The following is an 11,472-nucleotide window of genomic DNA, read 5'->3' as shown; positions in this document are numbered from 1 at the left end:
CACCATCTGAAAACACCTTGGTAAGATCAGATGAGTCCTTGTTCTTCTCTTCTACAAGCGTCTCGATTTCCTTCATGAGGTTGCCGATCTCCTCAGTGATCCGGGCAGCTGTCTCCCGATCAGCCCTGACACACAAAAACACACACAAAGGACATTACACTAAAGCCGAGCTTAAACTACATGACTTAACGCAATTCTTCCCCCTTACAACAATCGATGGAACGTTACACCCCATGACCATTGCAAGTGATTGTCGGATTTCTTTGTCCTGTGCAACGTTCTAAGATGAAATTTTTCCGGTTCAAAGAGCCGCAAATTGTGTATATCAAACACTAATATTTATGATTCGAAGTAGAACGTCGGGCATTGTCTTGGTGCTTACGACCAGAGATAAGATTATCAGTGAGCCCAGCTCAAGTTGCAATAAATTACATTTAGCAGAAACGTTTATCCAAAATAACTAACAAGGGGGAACATACACAGCACATATACAGATACAATAAAGGTTAAGCATGTGTTGGTCCTTTAGAAAACAAATGTATTTTGAAAGATGACAGATGGGAAGTGTGTCTTCTTCTCTCCGACCATTCTACAACATACAGTATGTCAAAGTGAATTCTGCAAGTCTGGATGCTTACTTCTGTTTTTCTCTTAGTTTCACAGGCATGACATCAGCAGGTGTCCAGGGGTCCTAATTGGAAATAAATAATCATGGAAATGGAAACAATGGATAATTGAATATGAAAATGAATATTCCCAGTTCACAATACACAGTGTCATTTATCCTATGTAATGTATGGGAAAAACACATAAACTACTGTATATTATGCACGTTTGCTTGCTACTCACTGGATCCACAAAAGTCACTCCGAATATTTCATATCCAAAGTAGAGAAGTTCCTTTTCCAGTAAAGACTTCTTGATATACTGCTTGATAACCTGAAATATGAATTAAATGTTAGGCTCCAATAGAACAATATCAAGTAGCATGCAAATTCATGAGTGCTAATTATAACTCTTGAGGAAAGCAGTACCTCTCTTTCGACTATGTTGACGGCATTTTCCTCCCCAACAACCACTGCGTAATATGCCATATTCTGCTTCATCACCTCGTCCTCAGGATGGAAGAGAAGATATGTTTTAGCACACTCAAGAGCCTTCTCGTAGTTCTCACCTGGAATACAGACAAAAAACACAATGCACCATCACAACACCATAATTACTGACTGGTTTAGTGAATATTGGGCACCATAGTATATAAAAGATGACGTGAGGTAATCCCAGCCAAGGATTAATGTAGCTATGATATCAAACTCAATATGGGCTCAGCCACTGTCGCCCCAAGTAAGGTTGCAAGAAACCTGGGTGTCATGATTGATGACCATCTATCATTCTCTGACCACATAGCCTCGGTTGCCCGGTCATGCCGCTCCTCACTGTTCAATGTAAAAAAGATCAGACCGTACCTGACCCATATGCCACTCAGCTTCTGGTACAGGCCATGGTCATCTCTTGCCTTGACCACTGCAACTATGTGCAACAAGACCCCTATAAATGGTCCAAGATGCGGTGGTGCGTCTGGTCTTCACCCAACACAAAAGGATGCATGTCACGGCACTTTTTGTCGACCTGCATTGGCTACCGGTGCCCTGACCCTTGCCTACAAAGCTACAGCAGGTTCTGCTCTGGCTACCTGAAGGCTATGCAAAAGCCATGTGTTCCTTCCAGGGTGTTGAGTTCCTCCAGTACCAACCGTTTAGGCTTACCCTCTACTCACACAAGGCGATCCCAGTCCAAAAGGTTTTCTGTCATTGTCCCTCAGTGGTGGAATAAGCTAACAGTTGCTACAAGAGCAGGGTCATCCCTCTCAAACTTCAAGAAGCTAGTGAATACTCATCTCTTCCTAGCGAGCTTCCGTGCATAACATACTTTACTCTAGTCACCTTTAATCATGGGTACAGGCCTGCACTACGCTTCATAGGTCCTCCACTATTTTTCTGCACTCTATCTGTTCTACATTACTTGTATACTACTGTACTCTGTATTGGCCCCACACTCTGTACTTGCTTGAATGTCCTTTTTGTAAGTTGCTTTGGTCTAAAGCTTCTGCTGAATGTAATGTAATGTAAAAGGAAAAAGAACATCACGTTTTATTGCCACAAACTAACTCGGACATACTGTTAAAGTAGGAGAACTGAAGGTAATTGAACAGCGATGGCAAGAAGTCCTCAAACGGCTTGTCTTTTCCAGCGGTGGTCGCAAGCTCCAGCACACAGTTCTGTTTGCAGTTCAGACTTTGCAGGAAATGATCTGAGGACAGACAAATGACAAAAAATATTTAAGAATTATTTATCTGTTTAAGCAATGATTCCCAACCAGGGGTACATGTAAGAACACTGTAGGGGGTAAGCGGGGGGAAAAAATGTATGGAGCATGGTCACAATGGGATCGAGAAAGACATATAGAGCATGCAGTGAGGGGGTACTCATGGTATGACAAAAAGCTGTAGAGGGCACGCAAGACAAAAAAAGATTGGGAAACACTGTGGACACTTCCGGCATGGCCACTGTAAATGTGCTGTTACCAAATGACCAATGACCAAGTTGTAATGTAACCATAAAAGCCCTGTGTGTACTTTTGCAAGTGTAGCATACTTTGAGGAGTACCATCACATATAAGATATGAGCTTTTTGGCCAATTTTGGCAAAATTAGTTCTCATTGTGATATCACAAGTACTTTGCAGGATTTTTAACACAAAGCTTAGGTTTAGGTTTAATGTTTACGTATTTGACAGGGACAGTGCATAACATACAATTGAGCCAGATTATAGCCACAAGGCAAATTTTCACCTGCAGTCCCTGGACAGGAATTAATGTTAAGTTAAAAAATAATTAATTAAAAAAGAAAAAAATAGAATTAATAACAAAACAAAAACATAACAACGAAACAAGTAATGGGTGAGACTATGTCATCACTGATAAGCTAGAGGATGATGCTGACATGTATAGGCAGAGACGAATGTTGTATGTCCAAGCAAACATGTTGGTAAGAAAATGTCATCACTGTTCTGATGATGTGAAGTGAGATGTGAGTGTGATGTGATGGCCTACTGTAGCCCTATGTATGCAGCCTCATTATGGGTCAGCTACAAAAAAGAACCATTGCGCAAACTCCAAGTGGCAATGACTGTCTGAGGATATTGCTGAAAAAGCCTAGGAGTTGCAGTGCTAGTAAATTATTTTGTGACTCAGGACTTTGTACTTTACCTGGTCTATTGAGGAACCTTATGTTTAAGTTCATGTGCCGTCTGGATAAGTCTAAAAACTGTATTATAATGATTCTCACAAGCTCCAGATGCAGCTCTATCCGATATCAATCAAATATGTGGAAGCATTGGTATGGCTGCCTTTTAAGACTGTCATGACAGATATGTTTGTATATGCTTAGGCATTATTGCTTGTTGTTTTTTTTCTCTTTCTCTCTTCCTTTTCTTTTCCTGCCTATTTTATATGTTATTGTTTTTTTATGTATGCTATGATGTGTGTCTGCCTATTGGGCCTAGAGCCTGTAATAAAGTTCATATATATATATGCAGCTAGGCCTGTAGTAGGCTATATGGGACAAGTAGGCATACACAATTAAAAACATCTGGGATCTGTAGAATGTTACAGTAACATTCTAGAAGAACTGGGAGAAAAATGTTACTTCTCAAAAGGTCTTTTGAACGATTAAAAAAGCACGGGTGGAACAGTGTGCCTTATGACATTATGAGAATGTGACTCATAGGAGAATGTGACTACAAATCGATTAGCCTATTTTCAGTTTGTGAACCATGAGAGTAGTTTCATCCACTCACCTGTCATAGCCTGGAAAAGGTCTGCTTTGTACTCCATGTAGTTGTATCCATCATAGTCGTACGATCCTTCACAGAGAGCCCTGCACTCCTCATAGGCTGGGAAGTACTCCTCCACCGCAGTCTCAAAGAACGAAACCGCGCCAGCAAAATCATCCGAGCTGTACAGCTTCTTTCCCTCTAGGAAGGCAGCCTGAAAGTAAATTAGCAACCATATGCATCATGTGAGGGAATTACAGTGACCATGTTTATATCTGGGTAGTAGATGAATGTCTTGGACCGTTTCAGTTCATTCCAGGTCATTGCGACATTGTAAAGAATAATCATTTTCAAAACTTATAACAGTAGGTGGATGTGTTGCTGCAGAAGAATAACCTAGGCCTTTTTCACTAGGATATGTTTGTTGTCCCCAATTGTATTTTTTTGTCAGCAAGTGAGGTAACACCAGGCAAGTTGTATTGCCTGTGACAAGATAGAAACAAAGATAAACATTAACACATTACCTTACACATTTACCCAGATATAGGCCTAACAAGACATTGACATGACAATAGACAGGGCAGGACAGACTATTCACCAGTCCCATTCACAATTTGTTGGCATCAGTAACATAATGACCAAAATGCACTGATCTGCCAAAACACTGGATGTGGAAGTACAGTAGGGAGCAGAACTAAATGGGACTAAATGTCCAGATAAAAGTATATACTGGAGGAATGTGCAAACATCAAGAGAAACACCTATGTTACATGTCACATGCATGATAGACAACCTTCATATAATCTTACAAACCATATGTGGCTGAGCTTCCAGATCTTTGAAGTCACTCTCCTGAACTCCCGCCATCATCTTGTAGTAATCCAGATTCTGCTTCATCTCCATATGGTCGGGGTTTGCCAGAAAGAAGGTGTTTGCAGCTGATACAGCCCGGTCAAGCTTTTTGATCTGGGGAGTGAAATGTTACAGATGACAGATGATATGACATGACAGATGACATGTTACACATGTTACAATGGCAGAGATTAGGTGTTATTTTTCTCAGCATGACACTGCATCCTAACCCCAACTGTTTGTTTACAACTGACAACACTGTTTTGAGACCATGTGACCAGACAGCCCAGTGCTTTTATTAGTAATTAATGTGTTATTACAACAATTGTAATAATTTACTTGTAAATGCGTACTGATATCAGAGTGGCAATGACCGAATCGCAATGTATTACCAGAGAGGAAAGAAGTAGGCCTAAAGACTGTCTATTGTGGTCGTGTATTAGGCCTAGTAGTATGGCAGACAGTAGGTCTAAAACTCTCTTTCGAGGAGGCGTTCCTAGAGTAAAGTGAATATTTAATGGTGAGCAACGAACCAGAATTGTGTTCCCAATCTGATTTTAAAAATGTTCTGCTTAGTGCAGTAGGACTGGAGTTGAACTACTTGCTGTTCCTCTCTCAAAGGCATGATCACAGCCCATTCATTCCTCTACAGTAGCCGAAAACCACTTCAAGTCTGTGAACGGCTTGACTCGTAAAGACTCCACCTTAAGACGTGGCACTGAAGCTCTTTCTGGGGGTTGGGATAAGCAACAAATGGATGAGCCCTGCGGTGCTCTATGATAGGGGTCGCCTTTGGAGGGATTCTTCACAGCTTTGTGGGAAAAATCCTTTTGGACACAAATCTGAACGTATGAAGCCTATTTCAACGTCTTGACATACTGACATACATGACTTGACATACATACATACATACATACATACATACATACATGACTTGACAAAGCTACATACTGAAAAAGTTGTGCAGAAAAACGCAATCTGTGCCACCGTGCGCAATCTGTGACATCATGCATTTTACCCACGTTGTTTACACTTTGATAGGCCTACTCAGTGAGAACATTTGATTTCTTACCTTGAAATATGCAACTTGCAAGTAGTTGTAAGGAGTTCTCTTCCTGAACTCCAGTTGCACTTCATCGCTAACTTTGTGGAGTGTGTATGGTCCCAACTTCTGAGCCTCGCAGGAAGTAACGCAGTCGGCCCGTTTCATGATGGACTGAAAAAAACCCAAATCTTCAATGGACCCGGCGCCGGGTAATGCCTGGCCAACGCCTGGAATGTTTTGCCCAAATGTCGCGTTGTCTGCACAGGCAAGCCTGCACTGAGCTTTGATTTTCCGGAGTAAACCTCGATTCTTCAGGGCTCTTTCCATGTGAAGGATGACAGTCATCCAATCCCCTTTGTAATAAGCTTCCACCGCATTGTCAAATAAGAGGTCGTAGGGCTCCGGGATGCCGTTGCTCTCCGTTTGTGCATCTGAAAAAGAAGTCGTAAGACATAATAGAACGAATGAGAAAAGCACCGTTATTACGCTGAAGGACATCTTGGAACTCAGGCCTTCCCCAGCACTACTAGACCCGACACGAAAAGGGAATCGCAAGGGAAGCAAGGGCCGTCCTCGTCAGGGTCTCAGAGGGTGGAGCTATGGACCGCTAGCAGGGCCACTCAAAACCACAATACAAAAGCTGCCTAATGCAGAGGTTCCCAAACTTTGCCATGACAAGGCCCCCCATTTACTGGTAAATTCCAGCCAAGGTCCCCCTTTACATGGGTCGTGCCGCAGCCACACCATTTCTTCTCTTCACCCCCTTTCACGATCATTAGGTTTGTGAGGAGTGCACCACTAGGATATTATAGGCCTGTAAAATAATAACGATAATAGTCTTAAAGTTCACAGATGCAACAGATTGCTGTTGAGAATATTATTGTTTTCTAATTAGATAATATATAATACATTAATGTATGGGTTATTGGTTTACGTTATTCAGTTTATTAAATTATCCATTTTGTTGTCCTATACTTTTTCTGCCAACCTGATGTGCCCCAACCCGCCCCCCCTCCAGCACCCTCTCGCGCCCCTGCAGGGTTCCCAGCCCCCACTTCGAAAACCACTGGCCTAATGAACAGAGGAAGATAAGTCAAAGCAATTAGAGTAGAGTAAGAAAAAAAAGCCTTTTCCCCAACAATTGAAACACTCTGCAAACCCACACATAAGGGGGTGTATTCAGGGCTTGTTGAGCAGAATATAAAATAATAACGTAAAATAATGCATGTAAATATGTCCTGGGTCCAGTGCTTAATTTGATGGGGAGCAAGGGGGAGCTAGCTCCGGAACCTCAGGCAAAAGCTCCGGAACCTTGGATGGAACCTCAGGGAAAGACATCACAGACCCCCCCCTCAGGGGGAGCCACCCATCCTCTGCGCTCCGGGACCTCCCGCTTGACAAATTAAGCACTGCCTGGGTCGTATTCCAACCACATGTGGCGTGTCTGCACAAGGCATCCATGTGTACATGATCATATTGTTCAACAAGAAAGGATGCAATTCATCAGAGTTTCCCATTTTTTCTTTTATTCTCAACACCCATAGCTGACAGCCGATCTGTTTGTTTGCTATACCAACATGTCAAGGTTTATGATAGTGGCCAAGTGCTGAGATGTTCATGTGAACAGACTGCAATGTTATTTTAAAAATGATTGCTGAAGTAGGCCTGTACTTGTGCTGCTATAGTTTTGTTATAACCATGACAGCTGCTAATAGTGAACGTTTCCTCCTGTTGTGTATCTGAGTATTGCCACCAGAGAACGGCCTTGACAAAGTTCAGGAGTAGGCCTAAAAGAGTTCCAAAGGCTACACATCCCTAATGGGGGGAAAACAATGGTGTGACATACATTATTGCAATATTGCCGGTGTGTCCATTTACTGCATGTAGAAAAAAGGGACAGCATGACAAAATTGCATTAAAAAACACAAAACAGGATGTAACAGGATGTAACATTGCAAAAACAACCTTTTACTTCCTGTCTTGTGTGTTTTTATGGTTTGCGATGCTGTGCCTCTGGCGTGCAAACATGCTGTGTATCTGTGCTGCCTTGAGCCGAGCTCAGCTGTTGTCATGTGATGTGATTCAGCAGTAACATCTAACTTTTGACTTGCCTGGCTCTTGTCCGACCTGTAGTTCCGCGCTAGCCAGGCCGTGCCCTCCTAGTGACGCAACACCTTCAGCATTGCTACTAGTCAGGTCAAGAGCAATGCAAGTACTTTTTGAGCTCCCGAAAAATTGAGAACTCCTCCAACTTTGTCAGGAAGGAACCAAGGGAGGCTTGTCAACCATGCCAAATGTTAATTGTTATATGCTCTTGGTCAGACCAATTCTCGAAGATATTTGAAAGTCGATGATAATCAGGGTAGTTCCGCGCAGCTTCATGAACTCCACTAAGCTACTAGGTCTGGGAGCATAGCAGGATTCCATTTCTCCAGTCAAAACAATAATCGCACCATTTATTGTTTCAATATCAACAAATTTCTTCAAAAACGTTTTCTCTTGATCTCTAAATCAATATGTCCTGTGACTCCTCAATGCAAACTGCCATTGACATTGACGCAATAAATGCTCTGCATTCTTTTTTGAGTCCAGAAATAGAATCCTGCTACATGCTCCCAGACCTCTGTATATGTTGAGCGCCACCAGGGGGCTCCAGAGCTCAAACACACAGAGGTCTGGTAGGAACCAGGCTAACTTTTCACCCCATTGTGATAAAAACATCTGTGGTTGAGTACATTGATAAATAAAAAAGTTGGGATTGAAGGGGGGAAAGCCCAAAAAGCAGGAAAATACGAAATTGGAATACAAGGCTTATTGGCTATTTATCATTCTAGTACGTCAATAACACAATAATAATCTGTTGTTGAGAAATCCGTTTATTAGCCAAAATCTACCTGTGCAAATCATATCATGCATTGCATATCATATTAGATTTTTCATAAACCGACTGCAATAAGCTGATTATTATAAACTGTTAATTCAGTTTATATGAGCTCTTGAATAAACCGGTTACTCCAAAAACGGTTTGATGTGCATATAAACTGGCTCAATGAGTCTGTTTACATTACCACAATAATGGGGTTATTAGAATAAACAGGTTATTGGAGTAAATTGGGTAACACTTTACTTGACGCTGGTGTCATAAGCATGTCATTACAGTGTCATAATATAATAGTGCTATACATGTGTCGTAAACATTATGTCCATGTCATAAACATTTTATGACTATTGGCCTTAAGTGACATTCGGTTATGGCAAAGACATTCTTGAATTTCCTGAGGTGTGACTTCATGTCCTGCGGTGTGACATGCTTATGCAATGTGTTACTCAATTCTTACTTGTTTTTCATATATCATGCAAGGATATAAGGATACCAGGATATAAGGATACCATTCACACAATTATTACAAGTAATACAGTGAAACCATGCAGTGAAATCACAGTTGTCTGCCTGTACAACGCATAGGTGTGTGTGGGTGGGGGTGGGGGTGCGGCTGGGTAGTAGTGTGTGTGGGGGTTAAAGGAACAATAGTACAAAGACCATGGGGGATATGTTTGTGCAGAATATTAATAATTTTATTGTATTTTACAGAAATGTCACACCAAGGATGTCACACCGCAGGGCACATTTCCCCAAAAATGGCAAAAATTAGGCGAAATTCCACGGACCACTAAGAGCTTTATTTTTTTCTATTTTTTTCCAGCATTTATTTCAGGAATTTGAATAACTTTTTTAGGCGTTACGCCCTTAAACGTCAACCACCCTTGTATACTGAGATTTGAGCTTCCCTACAAGGTGCACAGTCATTTACAAATGAACACAGTCCAGCAAGTGTAAGTTCAGTGCAGTAACAGCTTTGAGGAAGAAGCTGTTCTATTGGTTCTGGCTGGTAATGCCTTGTAGCGCCTGCCAGAGGGCAACAGTGTGAGAAGATGGCAGCCAGGGTGCGAGGGGTCTTTAATGATACTCCTGGCTCTACTTAGGCAGCGGGAGTTGTAAATTGTGACTATGGGAAGCAGGGGACAGCCTAGGATTTTTTGCGCTGTTTTGGTCACCCTCTGCAGTATCTTCCTGTCAGCCTCAGTGCAGCTTGAGTGCCACAATGACATTGTGTACGTAGGTCAGCAGGCTCTCTATGGTGGAACGGTGAAAGGTCATCAGCAAGCTTGTTCTTTCTTTAGTACTCTCAGGAATCGCTGCTGGACATTTTTTTACCAGAGCTGAGGTGTTGATGGACCAGGAGAGATACGTAGAGATGTGAACTCCTAGGAATTTAAACAAGTTCAGTTCACTCGCTCCACACATTCACCGTTGATGCACAGGGGGGCAGGCAGGATCATCATTGTTTCGCCGGAAGTCCTTCGTCTTGGAGATGTTCAGGGCCAGGTTGTTGGATTCACATCACCCCCCAAGTTTCAGGACCTCATCCCTGTAGGCCTCCTCATTCCCCATAGGTTAGCAACCACGGTTGTGTCAATTTGCCAATGATGTTTTCTGGGTGGATGGGGCTGCAGTCAAACGTGTAGAGCGAGTACAGAAGTGGGCTCAACACGCATCCCTATACATGGATCAACAGTGTTTATAAACACAATGTTGTGAGGAGGGGCAAGACACTGGCAGCCAACCACATGAGCTAATTTTTTTGAGAGACAGCGGTTTCCAACAATCAGAGGTTTAGTTGTGCGCAGCTAGGTTCGCGCAGCCGGGGGATAACAACAATTTAGAACCCATGTACTTGTATAGGGCGAGCCGGTGTTGAGGGTGCGGATGGATGACAGATGATGACCTATAGTTTCACTTGTGGCCATAGTAGGTATTGCAACTATGCTGTGTATTGAAACTGTGCTGTCTACCAAATTTGATCTTTTCATGAATATTTACCAAATAATGAACTAATATTTACCAGTATGACAAAAATACAGTATACAAAAAAAGTTTTGCGGCTAAAAATGTCTATTTCTGGATATTCAAAATGGCAGACAATGGAGAAGATCCCCTATTCATGTATGAAAAATTTTTCCCAGTCATAATGAATAAGAATAATCAATTCGATGGTGGTACTACGGAGCCCTAAAAATGACAAGTGACAGTAAAAAAAAAAAAATTCTCATGCGAAGCGAACCAGAAACTTCCACGTGCCCACCAGTGAGTACAGTTTCAGGTGGGCACGCAAAGTTTCTGGTGGGCACAAGAAAGTTTCTGGTGCGCACGAGAAACACGTATAGTTTTTTTTGTTTACTCTCACATGTCATTTTAAGGGCTCGGTATGGTGATAAGTAGGCTGGCCTAATCATGAAACATTTTGTGAATGGGCAGCATGAAATCTAATAGGCTACTAAAAATATTACACGGTGCACCTTTAAAGCTGGAATTAGGCCTAATCAGTCTTGGTTTGATTCTAACAGGTTTACCAAATGACATGTGAGAAGAATTCACTGTTTCACAACGTGGAACAATTTCATAAGTCTTTTTTTTCTTCGCCGTAGCCTTTCAGTTATGCAAGCCGTGTAAATGGGGAAAGGGGCTTGTGTCTAAGCCTGTTTAAAATGACCCTTTGCCTAAAGTGGTCAGCATGTATTTATTGATTTTATGAATCTCATAGTCGAAAACCAATATCGATGTTTTTTTTAATGCATGTTAAATGTTTATATACGTAGTTTTTGGCAGATGTATTGGCCCATTTTCTTCAGGCAATAGTGTAGCCTACTAAAAGGGGGCGAATTGCACAAGGGCCTGTAAAC

At 41.9% G+C, this 11,472-nt stretch overlaps 1 protein-coding gene across 1 annotated transcript in view; it reads right to left on the bottom strand.

Annotated features, from left to right (window-relative positions):
• The window catches only part of p3h1 (prolyl 3-hydroxylase 1), a 13,022-nt gene extending 6,727 nt beyond the window's left edge, over positions 1–6,295 (bottom strand). The window contains exons 1-8 of the mRNA XM_063216629.1: positions 5,758–6,295; positions 4,647–4,799; positions 3,858–4,047; positions 2,179–2,310; positions 1,035–1,174; positions 850–939; positions 639–691; positions 4–125 (exon numbers count right to left, since the gene is read on the bottom strand). Of these exons, the coding sequence (XP_063072699.1) occupies positions 4–125; positions 639–691; positions 850–939; positions 1,035–1,174; positions 2,179–2,310; positions 3,858–4,047; positions 4,647–4,799; positions 5,758–6,228 (1,351 nt within the window). The 5' untranslated portion in view covers positions 6,229–6,295. The remainder of the gene's footprint in view (positions 1–3; positions 126–638; positions 692–849; positions 940–1,034; positions 1,175–2,178; positions 2,311–3,857; positions 4,048–4,646; positions 4,800–5,757) is intronic.
• Positions 6,296–11,472: the final 5,177 nt, after the last annotated feature.

The sequence above is a fragment of the Engraulis encrasicolus genome, chromosome 14 (assembly GCF_034702125.1).
Source record: "Engraulis encrasicolus isolate BLACKSEA-1 chromosome 14, IST_EnEncr_1.0, whole genome shotgun sequence".
NCBI classification, from domain to species: domain Eukaryota; kingdom Metazoa; phylum Chordata; class Actinopteri; order Clupeiformes; family Engraulidae; genus Engraulis; species Engraulis encrasicolus.
This window is presented reverse-complemented; position numbering and strand designations above follow the sequence as displayed.